Here is a 26,654-nt window from a genome sequence, read left to right as displayed (position 1 = left end):
TATATGATATTAAAATGTTATATAAAAATAATATAGTAATTTTTATATTGTATAATATAAAAAAAATACATAGTCCATCTGTAGTTTGAACACTTATAGTTACATTCACTGAGGGCATATTAAACATGATAACCGTATGTTGTAATATCAAAAAGGGTTATCGCTATAATACGCAACGATTATTCTGTAAACGGCATGGAACAAATAATGCTTTAATAACCTGATTATATGTACGAGTTAATAGATCCTAAACAGTGTTAAATCAAGTCGACGGTATCAACGTAGTCGGCCTTGGTTTTTGATTTCGTATATTGATTTTCAAGACCGTCTTGAATTGATTTATTAGTGATTTTTTTCAATTAACAACAAATCCCGATGTCGGAGAGCTACTTTATCGGTGTGGATGTTGGTACCGGTAGTGTAAGGGCAGCTTTGGTGACGGACTATGGTAAAATTGTAACTAGCCATGTAGAAAATACAAAAACATGGAACGTTCAAACGGATTTCTACGAACAATCTTCCGAAAATATATGGTCAGCTATATCCAAGTGTGTTAAGGTAGGTTACACAAAACAATTGGAAACGTCACGTTTAAACAAATAAACAAAGCACTCAAGGTATTTTAAATTAAAAACTATCGCTGGTTATCCGTAACGTCATACGAACTATTTTGTTGTTGATTGTAAAAAATTCAAGCGGGATTTTTTAAATTGACGCTATGAATTCCTATTCATTTTTATATTATTTAAATGCTATTACATTATGTATGCCATAAATATTGCTTTTATTATTTTAATTCGTACACGTATTCTGTCACTATTATAGTGGAAATGTATATTAACTAATTAATAACGTTATATTGTATTCAATATTTTGATATAATGTCAAATAACGAGAATTTGAAAAATTGTGTATTAAAAAAAATTGAAATACTGTATATATAGGACTATTTAATCAAATTATTCACTGAATTATGTTATTTTAGGAGGTTATAAAAGATACAGTACCTGATAAAATAAAAGGTATAGGTTTCGACGCCACATGCTCTCTGGTTTGTGTCGATAAAAACGGAAATCCACTTACCATCAGTCCGTCAGGTAAATCTGTTATTCACTCGTTTTCTAAAAGTTGAAAATTTAATGAGAATGTTTACGGCGGGATATAAAAAGTACCCAGTACTCAATTTTTATTGACATTAAGGTATATTGTTTAAATGTTTATGACAAGGCATTAGATTTGAAATATTTATAGCAGAACATTTTTAGGACCTTCTATTATTTATAATAACAATAAAGGAAACTTATAAAATTTGGGTAAATAACAGTTTATTTTAAGTTTAGTATTCTATATATATTTATTGCCATTATACATATTGATAAATTGAACTAAAAATGTTATTATCTGAAAGACAACTTCATCGCAATTACATTAACAATAAACAATGTGGTAAGAGGCCTCAATATAACTTAAACATAACTCAAACGCTATATATAAGACACCTTATATAAAAATGTAAATATAACTTCAACATAATTAATTAAATTTAGTATATTAAAATAACAAGTAAAGGAAGTTATTTCCAACTGTACTTTATTTTAGTTTTCATAACTATACATATCAATAATATGTCTGTTCAAAATATGTTAAATTTCAGGACAAAATTTAAATACTATTTGGAGGTTATGTTACGTGACTTTTGTTAAATTTTATCTAGGTAAAAACGAACAAAACGTCATTCTTTGGATGGATCATCGAGCAATGAAAGAAACGGAATTCATAAATAGTACGAAAAACCCTATTTTAAAATATGTCGGGGGTAATGTTTTTCCCGAGATGGAAACGCCGAAACTGTTGTGGCTGAAAACCCACAAGAAAGAGACTTGGAACAAAGCCGGGTATTTTTTCGATTTACCCGATTTTTTAACTTGGAGAGCAACTGGTGTAGATTCAAGGTAAATTTTCAAATTTGTATTTAATTAGTTATGATTTAGATTTTAAAAAGATTATGGTAAAATACCGAGAATACATTAAAATTTAAAGAAACTGGTGAAGAGCATTTTATATTAGATTTTATTATCTTTAACGTTATTTAAATAATTTAATTAAATTACAGATATGAGTTATAACTGTGGTAGTTTCTTTTTGAATGAGAATTTTCAAAAAGTGTTTAGAAATAAGTGTACTATATACAAGTGATAAAATTTATAAGGTTTAAAAACAAAAATATTTACTAGGTTGTACCAAATGGTCTTTTGATGATATTGCTATAATTTAGAGAAATTTGGATTTTACGGGTGGCGATTGAGATTGTCGTATTTCAGCTACCTACGGCGAAAGGTCAGAGGGTAGAATTTTAACCTGTGAAGCTATTTAAAAATAACAGGGTCGTTAGATTACCCTGGCGTTCCAATTTTATTTTATTATAATATAGGGATGTTAAAAAAATATTCATTAGCTTCGCCCTATCATCAGCGAAAATTAATGTTGTACAGAGATATCGATATGGTCAAAAATAAGTATCGATATTTTTTATTCTCCGATATATAAATCGATATTTTCAAAATATCGATATTACTCTCCACTATCGACTTAATCTTTTCAATAAAACAGCCAATGCATGTCGAATAAACCGCTAAATGCGGTTTGTAAAAATGTAAAATTCGTTTTAAAGTCGGGACGGATTTCCCTGCCATTTTACCCTAGTTAAAAATAGACAGAACGCTGATGTGTCGGAATACATAACCCAATCAATCTATAAAATAAATAAATTCAGTTTGTGTTGGTAGTGGTCGACTCTGTTGTAATTGTGATACTAATTAAAGTTTATAAACCGGCAAACGTTGTTCTACTTCACTATCAAATACACGACTTCATCATAACAGATGCTTGGAAAGCTTGTTTATTGTTTAATATCTGTGATTGTCCTTAGACAAGAGTGTAAAATCCGACAGAGAAAATGATCCTAGTTACTCTAGAAGCCAGATAACCAGTAAAATCTCCAAGTTGGCCACTCCAAGGCTGATCTCCAAGTTGGACCGTGGTTCGGAGCCCATGTTAAACAGTAGGTCCAGTCCAGATAAACCCTAGTTGGTAAAAATGAGACTCTAAAACGTATTAAAAAAATTCGCTTAGATTGATTGATTTGCAATTATTTTAGTAGTTAATTGTTACAGTCTTACAGTAGTGTTGTAAATATCACTACAATGAGTTATTTTTTAGTGATGCTTAATCATTTTTTTACTACCCTTAGTGATTTAAAAAATGTTTCTTATGATAATTATGATTTACCTGTCAGATAGAAGACCACTTCAGCAAATAAATCTTGCTATCATTCATACTTAGCAAAATGGCAAATACAAATACATGGGGATGCACCGATATTGTTTCGAAGTACTTAACACTAAAACTTTGAATTATACTCGTTATGGCTTCTAGAGGGACATCACGTTGTACAGAGCAGCCAATACTTTGTTATAGAAATAGCCCATATTTGGATTTCTAAGGATCAAATGGACCTATAGTGCGTTTAATAAACCAGTGAACTCACGTCATCTAAATAACGTCAAAAACGTCGCAATGTTGCCGCATCAACTTTAAGTTTTCGTTAATTTTGGCTTAACAAAATCCCAAATAAAAAATAAATAAAAATATCTAAATAAAATAATGAAACAAAAATAATATTATTAATTTTTTTTTCATATTTTAAAGTCCTCCCAACGAGGGTTTATCTGGACTGGACCTACTGTTTAATGTAGGCTCTGAACCACGATCCCAGTCCCCCAAATAATCCCAGAAGACATCCGGTCTTACCCATCCTGGTTACTGGCGTGATTGGGATTATTTTCCTTGTCAGACTTTACACTCTTGCGTAGGACAATCACAAATATTAAAAAATCACAAACGCAACCTGTTTCTGACTCTGACTACCTAGTGGCTTCGCTATTTTAATTTAATTAGAGTAATAATAAACAGAGATTTGAAATTTATCAAAACATGCCAAAGAGCTGAAACAATGTTAGCCGGTTTATAACCTGTAATTACTATCGCTAATGATTTAAAGAATTTTGTAGACGTTTGACAACCATGCGAATTTTGTAGGCTGATTCGATTACACGTTCGAACGTATCAAATATATCTCTTTTTAACTAGACTAAAATGAGAAGGAGAATATTGTCTGATTTTAAAATGAAATTACCAATTGCGATAGGCAATACATTGGACATCGTGATGACGTGCGTCCACTGTTATTTTGAAGAGACTATATGTATTAATTTGTACAGCTAGATTAAAAGCAGTATTTGACCTGTGCACTCAATTACGCCCATCAAACTTATATTATCATCTCATAGGAATGCATGGAAAATATGAATCAAATTATAACCAATCCGTTATATGGAAGGAAGAATTGATGATGTAGAGAAAGGCAATGGAAGGTTTTTTTTAGTCTTACACAATTTCACTATTTTCACTTTGATATTATTTTGTTCTGCATTGAGAAGCTTATTTTTTAGACGCGGATATGCAAAAATGAAATATTATGAAGGAAGCTATGAATAGCAATCATTTTTTGGCGTGTTGCATTCTTACTCTGTTGCCCAGGTTTTTGTCTGTAGCCTCCTTTCTCTTCGAATAGTTTTATTGTGCGAAATTTGACTGATGTGTTTTCAGCGTTTGTTCAATATATACTTGCGATACTAATTAGCACGGTTGTAATTTTATAATTCATCATATCACAGATGTTAGTTTAAAATTGAATAATATCCGCTATAACAATACGCTAATACGTGATATTTTTGTTATATAAAAGTAATAATAAAGATAAGACGGTATTGTTATGTACATAAAATTTGGTGTTGGAATTAATGTTCAGCATTTATTTGTTAAAAAAGGAAATCATGTTGTGGAAAAATACATTTTTGAGAGTTTCCAAATACTTTTGAACGTTTTAAAATAAATATACTTATGCTAAGTGAATTTGTTTTTATAATATAACTTTCATTCGATCCGCAGTTTCCGTGTCTTTTAATTTCTGCAGTTTCCGGTAGTAGTATCACAATATTCCGCACAAAATAAAGATGCCTGCAAGGCGATTTTCCATATATACAGTTATATTAAAGTACTGCGTGTAACATCAGAGGGCGCATCAGCCTGAAATATTTATAGTGAGAAATGGAAAAGGATCTTTAAATAATAAATATGTTCAAATACTAGTTAACATTTGAGTGAAACGTTTTCAACATTTTGAAAATACTATCTAATCTGACAGTTATTATGTTTAACAAATATTTTTTCAATTAATTACATCTTACGTTAGATATATTTAGTACAACCTTAATTTACAAATTAATTTATTACTACTGTTCTGTTGTATTTATTTAGCAACCTTATTTAATTTTTTAAGGCGGTATATTGGATCGATCACTTATCCATTTCGAGGTCATCGTGCAGGTTACGTAGCGGTAAGCATTGGTAATTAATCGTAGAACTTTGTTTTGGCTGCGTTGGATTATCAGTTGGTTTGATGTTTTAGTACAACCCCATAGGTCCAAATTGGTTTTATTATTGACTGATTTTTTCAATCTCTGATTTTAGGTCTACCAGTATAGAACTAACCAGTATAGATGCTGACTCTTCGTGAGTCTAATTTGCTCTGCTTTTTGTCTAACATTATGTTTCCAATTTAACTTATCATCGAAATATACGCCACAACGCAAAATTAACATGGACATATTTGGAGGTATTAAATTGTACTTTCCAGTCTTTAATCCATTTATTGATCCAGATGATGATCAAGATACTACCCTGGGGAAGTCCATCCGAAATAGGTTTTAAATACTAGAATACCCCTTTATGCAAAACCCTAAATATTCTTTGGAAAATAAATATAATTTCAGCAGTCGACAGTAATTTCGCTGTAGCAATTTGCTCATTGTGTAGATTAATCCCATATGCTGTACCCGGTAAAAAGCTTGTGAGATGTCCAGGAATATTGCAGGGTAGTATTTATCTTTTTCGTCTTTTCAGCAACCGCTGTTACTCTGTGCATTTGGTTAATTGTTGAGTGGTGATTTATAAATCCAAACATTAAATATGATATTTCTATAAATGATTTAACACGTTTTAACAGCACTTTTCAAATAATTTTGATATCGTAGGTAGCAGCAAAATAGGTCTGCAAGATCCAAATTGTTCTGTCGGTTTGTTAGGTTTTTTAAGCATAATTTTTCGAGCAACCTTAAGACATTCTGGAACATGTTTCAATCTCAAATAGGTATTGAATATATATCTCAACATGATGATTGCTTTTTGTGGCAGCAACTTGGAGAAATTTATTTACAGCTACATAGAGCTGATAAACAGTATTTGTATCTATTGTAGATTCTATATCATTCGGTTGGTATACTTTATCTAAATGTTCTGAAAATAATTCAGCTTTTTTTGTCGTTGCGTCGAACCTATTCATTTTGATCGTTTAGGCGGCATTCTAATAAAGCGTCTTTTAAATCTCCGAGTTGCTTTCCATAGTGAGTAATATTTGTCTGCTTGCGGGCTTGATTCACTTATGTATGTTTAACAAGCATGAACAATTTTGCATTGGCTTAATAATATAGTTTTAAATTTAAGACATTAGAGAAACAAGAAATTTTATATAGTAGAAACATTAAAACAGACGACTTCAACAGACGTCAAATGGCGTCGAATATATTGCCAATTTTAGTTTGCAGAGCGGATTTTTCCTTCTCATTTTATCTTAGATAAAAAGAGAACGATTTCTGATGCGCTGGAACATGCAACTGAATCAGCCTATAAAATTCTATTGTAACGGTAAGTCAATGTTGTCGAATGTCTGCAAACTTTTTAAAATATTAGTGACAATCTTGAGTTATAAACCACCAAACGTTGTAAACCAAAAGCCAAGGTTGATGCGGCAACATTGCTGTATGCTGACGTATTACATTTTATGCATTTGATTTTGACATTTTTTACATTTTGATGGCACGAGTCAACTGTTTTGTTATTTTGACTATATATAAATTATATACCATTACTGAAAAGTATTTCTACAACTAAATTTAATATGAAAATATATTTAAAATTACCCTGTGAATGTCTATTGAAATTTTTCCTCTATATATATATATATATATATATATATATATATATATATATATATATATATATATATATATATATATATATATAAAACATAATAATAATAATAATAATGATAATAATAGAATATTAAATATATATATAAACAACATTAAAGTGTAACAATCAGGAGCTATTTAATGTATGTATATAGTAATTCTTGCTTACAACATTACCACATATACATTTAGTTCTTGGTTTTTTTGTTGTTGTACTACCTGGTTCCCATTTGCCTTAAATTGAAGACACCGATTTGTTTATTTCAAAAGAATCTGTGTAAAAAACTTCTTCGTACATTCAATTATGCATGAAAAATTCACTATTTAAATTACAATTAGGAATTACATTTTGGTTAAGCTCTTCTAAATTTGGGTCTAAAGTCATTCGGTCGAAAATTCAAAGAACAAATTTTCTTTTACTCTTAATTTTATTAATCACTTAGAACGTCAACAATCTGCCCGTGGGCAATAATTATTATTATATTATTTCCGTTGTATAAGTATCCTTGCATGTAGTAGATCACTTCAGTAACTAATCTACTGTACAACTTATAATTTAAATCTTATTCTATATACTATTCTAACTTATTTTAAAGTCTATCCTAACTTATTCTAAAGACTATTCTAACTTATTCCAGATATTATTAAATCTCTCTCTCTATGTGTCTATTAATCAGTTCGTATGGTTGTTTGCGTTTGAGCCTACGCACTTCATTGTCATCGCGCACATTTAACTGTTTGGCGATTGCATTGGGATACACTAATAGTATTTCGCAGTTCGCACTAGTACTTCGAATCTATCGAAGAATATATATGAATCTTCTTGATACAAGTCTGTAATGAACAATTTCTCTTAGGCTCATCACTGAAACTTGTTGACTGTCTGGGTCGTTCCTTATAAATTCGGTATTGCGAATCAAAATCACCACTTTTTAAAGGCTGCTAGAGCATAGCTTTTACTAAAATTTTATGAGAGACTCTGAGCTATATTGTATTCATATTAAAATACTGCATAAAAACAACACGAAAACACTGCAACAAGTCTTTATTCATCATAGACCCTTTGAATGTACTGAAATAGGCGTTTAATGATATCTCTTTCATGGTGAATACATTATTGGAAGGAACAAGGGAATATTAGATTACTTATACTATTTTTGCAAGCCGCTATGAATTAATTCCAATACCTAATACGATAAAGATATATGTAAATGTTGTTCTTAAAGTGTTGTTTTACAGATCTTCTTGTTCCTTGGTTTGTAAATGGACTTATGAAATGAACGTGGAAGGTGTTGAAGCTTGGAATGAGAAATTCTTCGACCAAATAGGGCTGGGCGATTTGGCTGAGGACAATTGGAAAAAAATCGGATCCGTTGTGAAGTATCCTGGAGAAGCTGTAGGTTAGCTATTCAATCTATCGATTTTATCAGTTTTTCTAAAAAAAAGTATTTTTATAGGTTCTGGTTTATCTGAGACGGCAGCTAAAGAACTCGGTTTACTACCCGGAATTGCAGTTGGTACTTCGATGATCGACGCCCACGCTGGTGGTTTAGGACTGGTGGGTTGTAAAGCGGCAGGAATAAATCCCAGTTTCGATACCAGAGTGGGTGAGTGTGCAATGCATTCTCTGAAGAGCGTACTCAACAGTACAGCGTTTTAATAGCATTGATCTGTGGAACTTCGACATGCCATATGGCAGTATCAAAAGACGCGATCTTCGTGCCGGGAGTCTGGGGCCCGTACAAGAGTGCCATGATACCAGGCATGTGGTTAAATGAAGGTGGCCAAAGTACCACTGGAAAATTAGTCGATCACGTCATCGATACTCATCCAGCAACCGCTGAAATACGAAAAAAATTGGGCGATAAGTATGAAATTTAATCCATTAATCCATTGATTTATTATATTAGACAATTTAAGAGGTTACGTGGGGTTAGAATCTTGAACACCATTTGTTCCTTATTTTGGTCTTTGTTCAATTCTGTCCTTAACTAATTTCAAGGTTTCCAATTCAAAAATGTTTGTGTGCTTCTCAATGCTGTCTGGTTTATGAGAAATATGTTTATGTGAGATAGTCCTTGTGATCCTACGGCACAAAAACCCACCATTTAAATAACTTCCTGCCCATAATTCTCATAGAACACTACAGCTATGATAGTCTAGGAGCTATGATAGTCATACCCATAGCCCAGGAGACGGAGACGTCACAGTAAACAACCAATTGGTACTAACATAGTTGATCAATTTAGGCAAAAAATACTATTCTATGATTATAATTTTTCAAATAAATTATCATTCTCAGCATTAACATGAAGATTAATTCAATTTTAGAAATCAGATAATCCAATATCATTAGATAAATCCAATATTTGTGACCGCTTATTACTGTCATTATCCCAATAGTCAAGGTCCTACTGCTGCATTGGTTTAATTATTGTGTTTGTAGTTTGTGGTTTTATTGATTGTCTATATGCAAACGTATAAAACCAAACAAGAACCAACCTTTCCAGTCATATCACTATAAGACTGTAAAACTGGATCTTCTGAGTTATTCTTAAAGTTGACAGCTCGCCAATCTCTCACTATGAAGAGTTAATTTGAAGTAGTGGTGGCGACATCTATCTAAAAACAATTTAGCTTATATATAATATAAATCTGTTTGTTTCTTAAATAAAATATCATTACCATAAATAATTAGTTTAGTTAGTTATAATAACAATGTTTATTTATGTGTGAAAAATGTTTTGTTGTTTATAGGCATATAGTGCAATATTTGAACAATTTACTATATGAGATGACCAAAAAACAAGGTCTTCCAGATGTGGCATTTTTAACTAAAGATTTTCACGTTTACCCAGATTTTCATGGTAATCGTCTGCTGGCCGATCCGACCCTCAAAGGAACTGTACGTAATTAGCATTATTTTCTATTTGTTATTAATTTAAGAAGTTTAAAAATAATTATTCGTATATTTTGCATGTATTTGCAAGATTCTTTTTTATTTTAATATTAAATTACACACTCCTACAAGAAGAAATATTTTGGACCTGACAAGGAAAGACCGACTGATTTTCAGTTAAAAATGATTTTATTTTTCTATATAATATCCTTTTACTTCAACATACCTTGTCAAGTCATCAAAAGACCAGTCACCTCGGCCTTTCTTCTCAACCATTTCGTATCTCCAAAGTCTCTACAGACTATGATTGGCAAACTTTAAACCAAAAAATCTCCGGGTTTCGATAGAATATCGATTACTCAATTAAAAAAGCTCCCGCATAAGAAGTTCGCGGAACTGGCAAACAATTAACTGCATCACGAGGCTACAACATTTCCCGTTGTCTTGGAAGTATATATGTGCTATAGCGGTTATTCCCAAGAAAAGAGCAAAATCAGCTCCAGCTGACTACAGACCCATCAGTCTTCTCAGTGCCATTTCGAAGCTTGACGAGATGGCAATACTCTACACCCCCAACTCTCTCACAAAGGAAAACAACATCATTCCTGTCGAACAATTCGGCTTTCGCTCTCATCATTCATCCGTCTATCTGGCCACCCGTCTGGCCGCACACATCCATTACGCTCTTGACCAACGTAAAAAGCTTGGACCAGTCCTCCTGGACCTGTCCAAAATTTTCGACAAGGTCTGACACGACGGTTTGATTGCAAAATGCGTACGGTTAGGCCTCCCAGAAGACCTAACCACTCTCCTAAAGTCTTATCTATCGGACAGATCTTTCCTCAAGGTTCCCCGCTGGTCCCAGCATTATTTAACCTCTTTATTTAAGATCTGCCGAGGAAAGAGTACATTGCAGTCGCGTTTTACGCTTACGACACTGTTTTTTAAGGCCTCCAGGCTCGAGGTTACCATTCAAGAACAGTTACAGAAGCAGCTCGATTATGCGGTCAAATGGTTCAAATTTTGGAGGTTGCAAATCAACCCCCCGAAAACCCAGGCCTTCATTTTCCATAACAAGCCTTACGCACTGCGCGTCGCGCAACTTAAGATCGTCACCGCAACAATTCCATGGCTGGATAACATCATGTACCTAGGTCTCCACTTCGACCGACGGTTCTATATCCCAGAATTGATGTAGCCACATTTCGAAGTTTTGATCTCAAATTTAGATGACGTATGTACAAAAAACTTTGAATAGACTATATGTAGACATTGCTCTATCTATGTGAATCGTTAAAAAATTGATAATTAACAGCTAACATTAACAGCTAACAAAAACAGTTGCATGTCTTTGAAAATGATCGACGTAAAGGATGTTCAAAAACCGCAACCACACGAAAACCGAGAAAATTAAGGTGACTGAAGATAAGTGAGATAGCTGAGTCTATCGGAAGAAGTGCGAAACATCTTGCATTAAGAATTAGAGATGGGCAAGCTCTGCGCAGGATAGGTAGCCCTATTTACAGAATGCCAACCAGAAGCAAATGCGCAATCTATTTTGAACCCATGTTTGAACAATTTGTTGCCTTAGATGAGACTTAGATCTAGCTCAGAAAAGAAACAGCAAAAAAGAGCATGGCCAGTGTGTTTTTGAAAGCGAATGGGATCCAATTAACTGATTATACTGAGCAAATGCAGAACAATTTTGGGCGAATATTTCTTGAAAACATGTCTTTAACCAAGATAATTCGCCTGTTCACAAGGGTGCGTTATTGATGAGAAAGCTGTAGAATTTGGGTATCATTTTCTGAGCCATTTAATTTTTTTCATGATTTCGTACCCTAAGGCTTCCATTTTTACTCAAAATTAAATATATTGGATCCTAGGAACCGTTTCTCATACAATGAAAAAGTTGAAAGAGCCGTAGATAAATATTTTCACAGCCTTCTAATACCTCACTTCAAGGAAGAAGGATTGATGCTAAAGAAACGCTGGATCAAGAGCGAATACTTTTCAGCCGAATCGTAGTAGATTTATAGAAAAATAATGGCAGAAAGGAATAACATTTTCTTAAGGTTATTTTGTCTAATCTGTAAATTTTCAATATTTTCCAAAATATATCACAATTTGCTCGTTTTGACTTTTCAAAAGAGAAACAGGGGCCAGTGTTAACTTAATGTACACCAAATTGCATATTAATAAACTATATTATTACTTTTTAATGTTTCAATTTAATTAGTATTCTTTATCGCTTTGAATAATTAACTTTAACAATTTTTAGATTTGTGGATTGTCTCTGGCTAGCGATGAGAAAAGTTTGGCCCTTCTATATTTGGCAACTGTTCAAGCTTTATCGGTAGGTAGAATTTTACTCTTTTACTCTGTTAAATCTAGCTATCTATTTTAGTATGGAACTCGTCAAATAATTGATAGATTAAAAGACTCAGGCTACAAGACCATCCAGTCAACATTGATATGCGGGGGACTGAGCAAGAATCCTATTTTTACCGCAGCTCAGGCCAACGTTTGCAATCTCCCAGTTATATGCCCCAATGAGATTGAAAGTGTCCTATTAGGATCAGCAATTCTAGGTACTGTTTATTATTTTATTATATAAAACTATATACAGTTGTTATCGGATGGATATTAATAAAACCACCAAAAACTATCCTTCTAAAACCATTAGAAAAAATCCGGAAAAAATTGGGTTTCAGCATATTGCTTTTATTTACATTATCCGATACCATAATACTATTTCTTCTTATACTGTGCGGTTAACGGAAAGATGTATTAGAAGAAAGTGTATTCTAATCATTTTTTTATTTTAAAAAGGCATTTATTGATAAAAATTGGTATGATATATCACGACTATACATTAATTTTAAAGGATTCACAATAGTTGGTGTTACTGTGTGTTAAATCGCATCGGGTACATTTGTAACTAACTTTATATTAAAGCCTCACTGACAAACTTCACTTTTCAATATCATTTCATCAAAGTGTGAACAAAACTTTTTTCAGTACTTTGAAAATATCTTAATTTTTTTAAGTGTGATCTTACTTCATCGATTTCAACATGTGCATACTAGTATCGACGTTTTAAAAGCGGTGGTTTTGACATAAAATGCATAGAGCGTTCTAAACAGCATGAAACTATGAAATAGATGAAACTATCAATGGGAATCGCTATCGATTATAATTGATGCATTTTTGCCGAGCACTGTGCAAAAAACTGCCGGAATATGAGACAAAGACGCAACAATGTTACTTTACAGTTTGACAACGCTCCATAACATGTTGCAAAACCGATGAAAACATACTTGGAAATATTAAAATATCATGTGCTACCGCACCCGATGTATTGTCCAGACCCTGCTCTTTCTGAGCAGCTGAGCAGCGCTGCATTTCTTACGAAGATACTACCCTTACAATCCTTAATCCTTCAAAGTGCCTGCAAACTAATTTAAAGGCCTAATATATTAATAAATATTGTTCATCATTTTCTACAACTGTGCTTATCTTTCTACCAATATGACAATACCGTATCCCAATGATTATGTTAGTTTAGCAGTGATTCAATCATCGACCCGTATTCGTACTACTTCGGCATTCTGAATCTATAGTGCTATGTTAGTTGCAGCAGAACTTCCCATTCATCCCCTACTTGTAACGTGTAGCTAAGCGTTGTCAATATCACTGGCACTCATCTGTTATTTGTTTGCATCTGTTGCTCGCTATTGCTGTTTTTTTACACTAATACACTATACCTCGTTGATCCTACCATATACACCGTAAGATTTTAAAACTATGAATAGGCCTCTTCGGTGTCGATGTGGATAGTTTTCCTGGACTAATTCGTAATTTTTTGCACTTGGGATTACCCTAGTAGATTCACTATTCATCATCACTTATAATAGATCAAAGAAAACTTTCTTTTTTTATCGGCAGTCAATGAAACAAGGATGTTAAAACAGTTCAAAATGGTATTTTCAGTCAATTTGTGTGAAATCCATTTTTCCTCCATTTAGTTCTTTTCTATGACATGTATGTCACATGTTTACCTATGTTTCTAAACAGTTGATTCATCAAATGCTAGGCTGTCTAAAAGTTTCATTAAATAAGCTGTTTTGAATTTTTGGTACAATAAATCTTGTATCTTCGGACTTTCTTGGTCTTCAGGTGGTTCTTTGTCACTGACATTCAATGTCACTGTCATTCGCTACTTTTAATTAATTGCTTTTATTATAAGCTTTTAAATGGGTTTGATGGTTTTTTCAAAACAAGCATCAAAAATAAATAATGCCGTTTTAAGCTTCCATGGTGAGCAACCTATGTTAGCAATCTATGTACACTAAATACTAAATGGAAAACTGTTATTTTATGTAGAGAAATGTCAAAATCATCGAATTTAAATTAGATTAGATAATTTAACAGCCGTTTACATTAACAATTCTGGATTTACACCAATAGATACTGCTGATTAAAATACATGCAAGCATATAATATATCAAAGAGAATTGTAACCAACTCTCTATAAATTTTAAATAGCATTTTTATAATGGGGACTTAAATTTTTCATGGAAATGTATAGAAAAATGAAATTACACCACCTAAACATTTTATACTATTCTACATAAAAATTATTTAATAATTTGTAGGAGCTGTAGCTGCAAACCATTTTAATTCTCTGGAAACCGCCATCCAATCGATGGGCGGTGAAGGAAAAGCTGTCTTTCCCAATCCGAAAACCATCGAATACCACAACCAGAAGTACAAAGTCTTCCTGGAAATGTACAAGGATCAAATGAAGTACAGGGAATTGATGGGTATTCCGTGAAATAAACGTTATACATGACTGGTTGTTTATATCACCCCCACACTCTTTAATAAATATGATTAAAACACAGTTATGACAAAATATTTATTTAAATAAACTAATTAAATAATACTTATGGTACTATATGATCGTCAGATGATGGTAGTTTCAGTTTAGATGCTAAACTGCTGGTGAGTTTTTCTAATCTGTAAAAAAAGAAAGGAATTAATGATTTATGTTTATATACCAGAAATCAGAAATAAAACACATAAATATTAATTTTTTCATTGCCCTTTTTTGTAAAAATTAACTTTTGGTTAAAAAATATCTAAAAATCTTCATATTTTTGACAATTGAGTTTCATGTTGAAAAATATCACTGCTGCGTCAAAATTTGTCTCCCTTTTTAAAAAATATAAGGTACAATATTACATATAGTATATATGTGTATATATATAGTATTATATATAGTAAAAAGGAGTGTGAAATTTTTCATAGTTAAGGTGTAAATGAAGAAGAAGCGAATAAAGCTAATATTAATATATAATATGAACTACAAACAAAAAAATTTAAATAATATTAAAAATACTCATAGATAGGCAACCGCCCATAACTGACAGTTCGATTCGCAATATTCGCATATTTTATGTACACAAAATCAGGCGGTGCTGCCAGTTCTAAATTTTAAACGGTAGATTCAGTATCTTCTCAGATGCATATGAAGTTTGCCCATGTATTTTTAAGATCTACCAGCATTTGTAACGAAAAAATACGATTTTATATGTAAAGTAAGGTTGATACGATTCAATTATCATTTATTTTTTATAAATATTATTAATTATTAATTAAGCAGTCTTGCTTAAGATATTATAGGTATATTAATTTCAACTTTATCTCAGATATCCTAAATAACAGTAATAATAATATAATAATTGTTAATATATATATATTTTTGTGATTTTGCACATGAGGAGTGAGTTCAAGTGAATATTGGAAATAACATTAACAGTTATATAACTTAAGTGGAAATAAAAGTGAGTGAAAAATGATAGGACGAAAATAGTAATAACGGTGTCGCAATATAACACTAAAAAGAATGTTTAAATTAGTAACATTTACTGAATTTGAAAAAATTTGTAAACATACCTTAGCGGAGCCTAATTGGTAAACCATGTATGCTTTTCTACGTATTATATGTATTACAAATTACGTCCTTATAATTTTTATGTGATTTTTTCTTCTATAGTTAATATTTGTTACGTTACATTATTAAAAATTGACTTTGCTGATTGTTAGTTAGAAGTTATATTGACTGTTCAAAATGGTGTCGTTATAATTATTAATATTTTTAAAAATGCATTGACAACACTCCATGAAATATTGTTTTAAAATGTTTGTTTTTATTGAGTAAAAAGTCCGAATCATTTTTTATAAGATATATTTCTTTGGATATATTTTTTATAATATTTTGTTGAACAAAAATCCATAACTTTAAAGGATTAAGTTTGGTTAAGAACCTTTGATGTTTTGTAGTAATTTTATATATTTGTAGTTTAATTATGATGTTAGAAATAGTAAGAGTTAAGAATTTTTGAAAAATATTGTTTTGGAAACACTGTCACAGTTATTTTAAGATAGAAACAAGTTCGAGTATATTAATATTTTGTTTTACAATTTATTTTGATTATGCATCAGAAAGAGGGTCTTACAAAGGAAACATAATTAACTTATAGACGATCACAAATTTTTTTACGAAAGTAAATATTCTGCTACAAGATCTGATTAATGTACTGATGGGATAGACTACTCATTAAACTTTTTTGAGTTGATTTTCAACATATAGCTGATTACTATATATAGCCAATTACTTGGAATTTATCTTAGGCTATATTCCTCTCCACAAAAAATATAAGATTTAACTTTTTAATACAATATTTAGTATTTCGGGTTAATTATTTACCACTTACAAACATTTCATAGATATTCGGGAATAAGCTCTCTAGCGACAAAATATTCTGAAAGACAAATTTATTATTTCTATCGAATTATTGTTATTGATGGAAAATTAGGTGTTTATATTAAAATAATTTGATAATGGTCATGGTCTTATGAATGAATTTTGTTTACGTTCAAAATCTAATTGCAATAATTTTTATTTGCTGAGTTAAACCATATATTTTGAGATATAATAATAAAGTATGTATAAATAATTTAAAAAATTCACAATTGCTGTAACAAGGAAATTGATTTTATCTCATTCCACATATTTTTGAGGTCTTTGAGGAATTGATAAAAATAGTCTTCTAACAGTCGTTTTTTTAAATATATTTTAAAGTCTCCTTTTACCAACGAGGATTTGTCTGGATTGGACCTAGTGTTTAGAAATCATTCCAGAAGACATCTGGTCTAATCCAGCCCGGTTACTGGCGTGACTGAAACGTGAACATAAATTTACGACCATGTCCCAGCAGGATTCTAACCCGCGACTATCGCAACAGTAGCAGGACCATCTTGTCGCCTTTACCACTGCGCCAACCAAGCCGGCCACAGTCGTTTTTGTTGCTTATTTCTATTGTCTGTGTCCACGCCTTTACGTTTACTATGTAACAGGTCAATTGAAAAGTCCCCGGGCTACCATAGTAAAACACATTTTTTGTCAAAATTAGTTTTCTTTATTCAACATAATTCCCTTCAAGGGTGATACATTGATTATAGCGACTTTTGCTTCAAAATATACCTCAGTTTCGTCGATCACCTCTTCATTCCACGAAAATTTATTCTCAGCGAGCATTCCTTTGAGATATGAGAACTGGAAATAGTCGTTGGGGGCCAGATCTGGAGAATACGATGGATGAGGAAGCAATTCGAAGCCCAATTCATGGATTTTTGTCATCGTTTTCACTGACTTGGTGCATTGTCTTAGTGAAGCAGTACTTTCTTTTTATTCAAATGCGGCCGTTTTTCGTCGATTTTGTCTTTCAAACGGTCCAATAACGCTATGTAATAGTCGCTGTTGATGGTCCTTCCTTTTTCAAGGTAGTCAATGAAAATTATTCCATGCGCATCCCGAAATACAGACCCCATAACCTGCCAGCTGACTGTTGCGTTTTCCCACGCTTTAGAGCAGGTTCATCGTGTGCAGTCCACTCGGATAACTGTCGATTGGACTTCGGAGTGAAATAATGGAGCCAAGTTTCATCCATTGTCATATATCGACGCAAAAATTCGGGTTTATTACGCTTGATTTTCTTCAAACACTGCTCCGAATCATCAACTCGTCGTTGTTTTTGGTCAAAAGTGAGCTCGCGCGGCACCCACTTTGCACAGAGCTTTTTCACACCCATATTGATATATCTAGATTGAAATCTTTAGAGTGTCTGCTATTTCATTCAATTTCAATTTACGGCTAATCAAAATTATTTTGTGGATTTTTTAAATGTTTTCATCGGTAACAACCTCTTCTGGGTGTCCACTGCGTTCACCGTATTTGGTGCTCATTTCACCACGTCGAAACTTAGCATACCAATCCCTGATGGTTGATTTTCCTGTGGCAGTGTCCGGAAACTCGGCATCAAACCAAGTTTTTGCTTCAACTGTAATTTTGTCCCTTCAAAAAGCAACATTTTATCAACACGCGAATTTCCTTTTTATCCATTTTTTTCACAATAACAAAGGTTGCTTCACTCCAAAGCTATAATTCAGAAACTAATGAGCCAACAACAATTTATACACGCATCTCTTGAGGGTTAGGGCTAACTAAAAAAATATGGATTTAATTTTAGTAGCGCCATCTATGTGTCAGGCCGGGGACTTTTCAATTGACCTGTTATTAGTAATAATCAGGAATAAATACAACTCAGAAATTTAATAATTCTCATAAACGTTTTTAGAATCCCTTTTTCTTTTTTTAGATAGCTTCAATTGTATATATTCATCTGGAAATATTGCTTCAGTGATTTGGTAGGAAGTTTACTTTTAAGGAAAAACTAAAAAACTGTTCTATTTAACAAAAAAACCTAGAAAGAGTTGCCCTAAAATAATTCTTTTATATTAATATCTCCCATATATTTTTCGACAGACAATGTTACTGTTTGCATATACTTTACACTGTTAAGGCATATATAAATAAATTATATATTGAGACTGTGAAAGAGCTAGTTACGTTTTTCCGATATTTGGTTTGTTACAAGAAGAAGTTCATGTGATGGATACAAAAAATATTGATATAATTTTATGATTTATTTTAACGATGGAAGTGAAAAACACCGTTGTATTCAGTCATTGTTTCTTCTAATTATTGTGTTTTGCAATGGATAAAGTATAATCCAACTAAAGATTCAAATGTTTGCAAGTGTTAGGAAAACTATATCTAATAATGGATAATGCTTTCTATTTATTTTCACCAAAGATATCATATACTGATAGATACTTATGCAAATTATATTAAAACTTACAAATGGGAATTAGATGGTTTTCTCACTCTCCTGCATCTTCCTTTCTTGTCTCTCGAGAAACCAGCGGAACATCGTCGAAAACTGGCTATTTCTCCATGTAAAATATCCTCGCCAAAATCAGACTGGATATCCTCTCCTGGTACAATTCCAGCCGGTGGTGATAATTCACCCATGGCAGCTGAAGGGGATCCAAGTATTTGGACCTTTATTTTACCAGGGGTACTCTCACCAGTTAAAGGTGCTTCAGAGGTTGAAGATGATGGACTCAAATTGGTGAGTTCTTCGCTCTCGACATCATTCGGTGTTAGTATACCTTTTATTGACAATTTTTGGTTTTTGACCTCGGTGGTGGATGATATTTCCGGTGAACTTGTAGTGGTGGACGGTTTTTCGGTAGTGGAGCTTGGTGTAGGGGTAGTTGTAGTAGTAGTGGTGGTTAATGTGGTAGATGGCTTGGACGTTGTTGTGGACGAAGAACCTGCTGGCTTGATGGTAAAGTCGGAATCGTCGTATGCATAGTCGTAATCACCCTAGAAGTGGAAAATTAATTACTATTTTTATAAATAAAGTTGTTAATGAATATTTGTAGAATATTATATTAAAATATGACAATTTATTGATTTCTTGACTCAAATATGACTTCTTGGAAACATTAAGGACATTTTCTACGATTTCTTTCTATGTTCTAATAAACATAAAGAAACGAACTTGTATTTTTTGTTTTGTCATAAATACTAAATGAAATTGTAGTAGTTTTTTTTTGCAGCATACCTTCTGGAGTAAATTAACGGTTGAAATTAACACACATTATTAAAGAAATATTAGAGGTATTTTAGGAGTAAGGCAAAACCCATTGCCAACCAATTTAATATAAATAAAAGTATTATTTGTAAAATAATACACTTGTATCAATATAGGGAGTTTCTAATTGCGGTATGAAAACTTGGAATATCAGTAAACAACTTCTTTCACGGACAAACAGGTAGTTAAAATGTTCTGTAAAAATTCTTGTAATAAAAAATAAAACTCAATTACGAAACATCAAAAGAAACTCATATAAACAGAAATAATGTTTTATATTAGACTCGTTTGAACCATTTCGGTAGAACGATTTATCAACGAATATACCCATTTTCGGTATCTTCATAAAAAGTGAAGCTTGAAATATCTGCTCAGATAGAAGAAATCGAAAGGAAAAGATCTGGAGAATACACTTCTCATTTTGATAATTACAAGTATCTTTTCATCGGTTTAACAACATACGATCAAGTGTTATCATTGTACATAACATTGTCGTATATTTGCTCATATACCGATCCTTTTAGCGCAGTGATCGACTCTAACGCATTGATTTTAGCCCATAGCGATTCCCATTGATGGTTTTGATCGAGTAATGCCTTCAAGTCCTCGTATTTACATTTGTTCGGTTGCCCAGAGACCCCTTTTTCCTCGGTGTCAAAACCACTACTTTTAAAGCATAGAAACCAGTATTCGCATGTTGAAATCGATGAAGCATTGCAGTAGCCTTAGTTGCCTATACAAATTCAAACATTTTAACGCATTGAAAACAAATTTGGTTCACAATTCGATGAAATACTTATTGAAAACTGAAGCCTGTCTGTCCGTTAGACTTCAACATAAAGTTAGTTACAAATAGAGGTTAGGATTTGGGATATTTTTTAGAAGATTACGATTTTAGAATAACTTGATTTTTAATATCTTTTAAATCTAAACGATACATTAATCTGAATAATATAATCATCGAAAATGGAGGAATAAAATATCTGTCCTGAAAATTGTAGTACACACAATTGTAGTAAAATACGTTCGTTGAGAAGTGGGATACAAAGTTCAGTGAAGTAAACCTTTTAATTTTGTAAGAACCACGATACGTACGATAGATACGATGCTATTCTATACTTATTATTGATTATTTATTTATTATTCATATATTTATTTTATATCATTCAGTAATTACTTATTACATTCATAACATTAGTGAAAACAAGTGATAAATGTAGCAAAGTTGAGATATTTACTACTAGTAGTTTAATTTAAAAACTAAATATGGATAAATATAATGAACAGTTTAAAGTAGTAAAGTAGTAGCCGAGTAGCCAAATGTTTATCGTTACATAATCAACGAAGAACAACACAATAACTGGATGACTAGACTAACTGACTAACTAGTCAAATGGATCTGCGAAAGTATCCATTGTTTCACGCAAACCATGAAAGAAACAACCTGGAACCGATACAGCTACTGCACAACGTCCAAGAAATCAGTATATTGAAGTGAACCAAACTATATGAACTTTTACCATATTACTGTTAACATTTGTTTAAGTTAGACTAATTTAATTTTAATTACTGAAATACATATTGATGTATTTATCCCGTACTACTTTTGCTTGTGATTTGCTGCAAGTACTACAGTAATCAATTAATTTGTAAATTAAGATTGTACTAGAGCTTATCTAATATGAAACGTAATAAAAAATGTTCAGAAGAATAAAGAATCTGACAGACTAAGAAAATGAAATAATGCTGAAAATGTATTTATTAGAAGCGAAGGAAAGCAACTAATTTTGCTGACATAATATACAGGATAGTTGAAAAGAATCATATGTATCAAATTTATCCCAAAATAAAATAAGTTCACTTTGAAATGCGAAGAATCACAAATTATCATTAATATTATTATTACTTGTCAAAATGTTAGTTACTTCAACACTATTGTGTTATTTAGTGACTGATAACAATGTGTATAAAGTATTACAATACATTATAAACTTATAAAATATAAGTAAAAAATGTAAAATATAATTAAATATCAGCTCTAGGTTTAAACATATAAAACAAACAGATTCAATAAATGGGATACATTGTTTTTGAAAACGACTTCATCCTATGTCCTATAAATGGTTTAGTGTTTTGTGACTGAGGACTTACATGAGATTCGGTAACTGATATCAACACTAAGCCAATTTTGGTACTAGGCATTATAGGCCAATAAGGAATCTTAAAAGTATTAAATTACAAATTAAAGCATGAAAAAGCAATAATTAGACATACATTTTTAACTGTTTTTAAATGTTACAAAGGCTTAAAAATTACGAGCCAAACTAGGAAATGAGGTGTATTTAAATGAATGTCCTTTTCTCATGAATGCATCAGTTAAAAAGTTAGCAGTGAATTTGACGGATGCCCGATTGCTCAAGCAGAATCAGCCAAATACTTGATATATCTTGATCTTGATGACAGGTTAAAATGAAAACATCATCACACAAAAAGCAGAGCAGATTGGACTCAAAGCCAAGCAACTGAATTAGTTAGTTGGAAGATACTCTCAACTTGACCTAAAATTAAAGAGATTAGTTTATCAATCAATAATGAAGCCAATTTGGACCTATCGGGTGCATATATGGGGTTGCACTAAGAGACCAAATCAACTAGTAATCCAACGTATCCACAACAAAGTTCTACAATTAATCACTAAAGTTTATCGTTAATCCAAGATCCAAGATTTCGCCTTAAAACATGAAATAATAAGGTCGCTAAGTTATAGCAACGTGGAAGCGATACAGCTTCTGGACAACATGCAGGAAATCAGAAGATTGAAGCAAATCAAACGACACGAAGTTGTGTAATGTATAAGTGTATTCTTAAATTTAGCTTAAGTACAACAGAACAGCAGTAATAAATTAACTTGTAAATTAAGGTTGTATTAAGCATGTAATGTAAGATGTAATTAATAAAAAAAATATTAGACATAGTTAATCAACAAATACCTGTATTTTCTTGAAATTAATACCTGAATAAATTTAAATAAAATGACTTAAAAAATATGGTGGTTACATTAATCTAGTTGCCCTGATAACATACTCACATCCAGAAGATCGTCGCCCAGAATCGCGATAATCTGAAAATCTTTCAGATGCACCTGCAAATTGAACTCGCCCGTCTGTTTCTGATCGTAAATAATCTGAGGTCTATCGCTGCTTTTGTGCTTGGATCTGTGCGGCGCCCCATGGACCAAACCGATCACGAGGACGTACAAAACGAAGAAGCGCAACATCGCGGTAGGCACAAAACAGGCAAAAAAAAAACAAAACGACTAACGCAAACCGGGTGACTGAGACGCGACGCGGCGCTATCGCGATTAAAATTGTTCCCGTGCTATCGGCATCTTTTTACCGAACTCCCGTTCGATGACTCGCGGTTCTCCTGCGAGCCGACCGACGTTGCCTTTCGGATTCCTCGAAGCCGGTTTATTAATGACACTTGGTCAAGCTGAACGTATCTCAATTGATTTGGCAAATGATTCTTACTAGTTTCAATATTGTGAGAACTAGCGTTATGCAACAGCATTAACATAATGTCATAACTGTTTTGACACAGTTGTCAGATTTGACAGTTACACTTTTTTTGTACTGTATTCGGAATATTTTATGATTATAACTTGAAAAATACGGATATTAAAACAGTTCCGTTAATAGAATTCTGTTGAAATTTATCTGTTTTACCAGAATTTAACGTACATTAATGCACTATCCGTTACTTATACCAGTATTTTGATCAGAAGTTGATTACTGTTTTCTAGGAATAATACATCTTATTTTTATTTAAATTTTATGTATCTAAGTAGGCGTTCGATACATCTATGTATACTAAACATTTTATGCATTTTCTTATAATATAAAAGTTATTTTAAATTTCATGTTAAATTATAAAATACGCAATGAACCTTATTTCATTTTTTTTTGTGAAAAATGATAGGAAAAGAATCATTTAACGTATATTATTTAATGTGATATATAATCATTGGCATAATATTACTTTATTTGTGTTTAGATCTTGGAATATGTTATAACTTAACGTAAAACGTAAAAATACAATATTAAAAAAAGGTCCGTGAATTGGATCCGGTCAAATTAGCTTAAATTTTGTGGGAACCAGATTTGCAGTAATATATTTGTTGCTATTTTTCCTGTATAGTGATCTCAATTTGATTGTCGACTTCTTTGTCAGAATAACAATACACCTTATTTTGATTTGCATTTTATTCAAATAAACGTAGCTGTATTTACCAGTGAGTACTAAAAAGTTTGTTGCGAAAATAAAGAAACATTTAAAAATACATATTATTTTTTTTAGGAAAAGGGACAGTTCCATATTTTATATCAATTGTTAAACTGATTGTTAGCTTTTTAACAATGAAGGAGATATAAAACAATTTTGGATTGTTTGACGATTTTTGTTCTAAACGTAGCACACCAACAATGAAGTGAAAATAAAAAACAGTAGTTTTAATTAAACATAAGTTGGTTTCTTAAATAAATTAGGTATATTGTATGTATATAATTAAAAAACCAACAAATAACGATAATAAAACATTCAACGTTTTTAAAAAATTTATTAAAATTAATTATACGGTTATAAAAAACAGTTTACTGTTTGATTCTGATTTTGGATCAAAATGAAAATGATGATGAGAATTGATTTAATATTTTCAAGATTAAATAAAAATGGACTGCACAAAAAATATGAACTATTTGAGGTGATTATGATTATCTTTCACAGAGAGGTCACTAAAAGATCACAGTCGTACCAAGTGCGGATGATATTCCAATAAGCCTCAATCGCTGTCGATCTTAAGCGCAATATAATTCATGCCAATGCTCTAATGGATACGATATTGCCTTGGCCCTCTAGACTCTCACCTGTAGAAATAGTAAGTTATTCTCCATAACTAAAGTCTTTAATTCAATCCATATAGGTCTACGGAGCAAAAGTCTGGTACTAGTAGTGTAAAACAAGCTCCCACGGCAAGCTTTGAGCGCACTCTGATTAACTGCAACTTACTTATTTTATTTTAAAATGATTTTTTCGTGTTAAAAATTTAAGTTTTATTATTTTTTAATTTTTAGTGATCAGTTCAATTTTTTTGTTAAAAATATTTTATTAAAGAATCCAAGTTCGAATCCAATGACGAAAGTTTTATCCTAAGGTCTAGTTCCACTTAAGTTTCTAAGTCTATGTTTACTTTTATGTAAACTTTTGTTAAAAACCCAGCTTCACATTTATAAGTTGTGACAAGAGGTTTTAAAACGTTATTGCTTGATGAGCTAATTTTGTGTACCTGTTCATCATACGCCCGTTTAATGGAATCAAGACTGGAACTTGTACTTGGCTATACTCACTCTCATTCAACTTTTGCATGTGTTGCTTCCGGAACTGGTACTTTGTTTTATTATCAATTTATCCATTGTTGTTGTTGCCAATAATCGTTTTAATAAGTAAAAAACGTACGATTTATATGAACGATCTACAGTAGAATGGTACCGGCTCGCAATTCAGCAAATGGGAAACAGTGGTGTAGTATACTACCAATTGCTAAAACCGAATTAAATTTTTAGTGCAGATATCTGTCGGCGTTAATTATCAAATTGAATACAGTATTGTTACAAAAAAGATCAGTAATAGACACAGAGAAATAGAGATTTAAGTTTATAGGATATTTTGGAGAAATGTTCCGCGACGTCCAACATCTAGATGTCGCTACCTCTAACTTTTTTAAATGTTTTAATCACTATTCTATGAGCCACGACGGCATCTGAATGGTTTAATTCGTTTCTATGGTGCGTTTATTGTTTATTTGCTCGGGCGCTATTTTCAGTGTATCTAACGTTGTTCCTTACGTTTAGATTTTGATAACGTTTAGAAATTATTATTATTAGTTCATTAGAATATATGAGACGGTAGGTCAATTAAATTTATGATCGTTCCAGCGTGTTTTATTGTTGTAAGTTAGGGTAAGTTTATTCATATTAATAATCATATAAAATATCAAATACTTTTTTTTAAATTTTATAAATTAGTCTTCTTCCGAAAGAAGCTATACAAACGGCGATATACTTTTATTCTTGGAACTCAACTAAACTAAAATAACAGCTAGTGAACGCATACTTTTAAGACAGAATTACTTCAGTACACTAGGAAAGTTAGTGCAAAGCGATTCACGACTTAAAAGTGCTCAAGTTTATTGCCCAAGTAAGAACAAATTTGATAAAGTGCCATATATTGTATATTATATAACATATTGTATATATTTGTCAAATATCTTTAAAAAATGTAAATTTAAAGTATATTAGAGTATTAAAGATAATAAAGTGCGCCATACACTTTAGGACAAAACATCTAAAGAGAATTTTTAATTTCGCTGTAAACTGAAAAATAGTCAAAGTTTGCTTTCAGTATAAGAAAACAAAAATACTAAGAACTCCAGTAAATCCAATTACAGATTATCTTTATTATATTTTGTACGAGTTTTAT

At 31.8% G+C, this 26,654-nt stretch overlaps 2 protein-coding genes across 3 annotated transcripts; one reads left to right on the top strand and one right to left on the bottom strand.

Moving 5' to 3' along the window:
* Positions 1 to 230: 230 nt before the first annotated feature.
* On the top strand, positions 231 to 14,905 carry LOC143190231 (FGGY carbohydrate kinase domain-containing protein). Of its 2 annotated transcripts, none has more exons than XM_076394408.1 (10): positions 231 to 558; positions 986 to 1,097; positions 1,715 to 1,952; positions 8,391 to 8,551; positions 8,609 to 8,758; positions 8,815 to 9,019; positions 9,909 to 10,056; positions 12,332 to 12,406; positions 12,458 to 12,641; positions 14,709 to 14,905. In XM_076394408.1, the coding sequence occupies exons 1-10, from the start codon at positions 376 to 378 to the stop codon at positions 14,885 to 14,887; spliced, it is 1,635 nt and encodes a 544-aa protein (XP_076250523.1). In that variant the 5' UTR covers positions 231 to 375; the 3' UTR covers positions 14,888 to 14,905. The 2 variants fall into 2 exon arrangements, with proteins under 2 accessions (XP_076250523.1, XP_076250524.1); XM_076394409.1 differs by lacking the exons at positions 231 to 558; positions 986 to 1,097 and adding exons at positions 1,131 to 1,200; positions 1,266 to 1,313.
* A 52-nt stretch (positions 14,906 to 14,957) lies between these two features.
* Positions 14,958 to 23,508, bottom strand: LOC143190236 (uncharacterized). Its single transcript, XM_076394416.1, has 3 exons — positions 23,209 to 23,508; positions 19,320 to 19,849; positions 14,958 to 15,072 (listed from the first exon to the last, which is right to left on the bottom strand). The coding sequence occupies exons 1-3, from the start codon at positions 23,395 to 23,397 to the stop codon at positions 15,000 to 15,002; spliced, it is 792 nt and encodes a 263-aa protein (XP_076250531.1). The 5' UTR covers positions 23,398 to 23,508; the 3' UTR covers positions 14,958 to 14,999.
* Between the last annotated feature and the right edge of the window lie 3,146 nt (positions 23,509 to 26,654).

This window comes from Rhynchophorus ferrugineus, unplaced genomic scaffold, assembly GCF_030347505.1.
Source record: "Rhynchophorus ferrugineus isolate W39M unplaced genomic scaffold, kcgeb_rfMv2 rfM2, whole genome shotgun sequence".
In the NCBI taxonomy this organism is placed as follows: Eukaryota; Metazoa; Arthropoda; class Insecta; order Coleoptera; family Curculionidae; genus Rhynchophorus; species Rhynchophorus ferrugineus.
Note: the sequence above shows the minus strand (reverse complement) of the source record. Positions and strands in the feature narration are given on the sequence as shown.

What these genes read in the sequence shown, in the direction of transcription:
- LOC143190231 (XM_076394408.1), top strand. Translation starts at nt 376, where the DNA reads ATGTCGGAGAGCTACTTTATCGGTGTGGATGTTGGTACCGGTAGTGTA. An exon ending in GCAACTGGTGTAGATTCAAG is followed by an intron (nt 1,953 to 8,390) that starts GTAAATTTTCAA and finishes GTTGTTTTACAG; the next exon opens with ATCTTCTTGTTCCTTGGTTT. An exon ending in CAGTTTCGATACCAGAGTGG is followed by an intron (nt 8,759 to 8,814) that starts GTGAGTGTGCAA and finishes GCGTTTTAATAG; the next exon opens with CATTGATCTGTGGAACTTCG.
- LOC143190236 (XM_076394416.1), bottom strand. Translation starts at nt 23,397, where the DNA reads ATGTTGCGCTTCTTCGTTTTGTACGTCCTCGTGATCGGTTTGGTCCAT. An exon ending in TGGGCGACGATCTTCTGGAT is followed by an intron (nt 19,850 to 23,208) that starts GTGAGTATGTTA and finishes TTCCACTTCTAG; the next exon opens with GGTGATTACGACTATGCATA. An exon ending in AAACCATCTAATTCCCATTT is followed by an intron (nt 15,073 to 19,319) that starts GTAAGTTTTAAT and finishes CTTTTTTTACAG; the next exon opens with ATTAGAAAAACTCACCAGCA.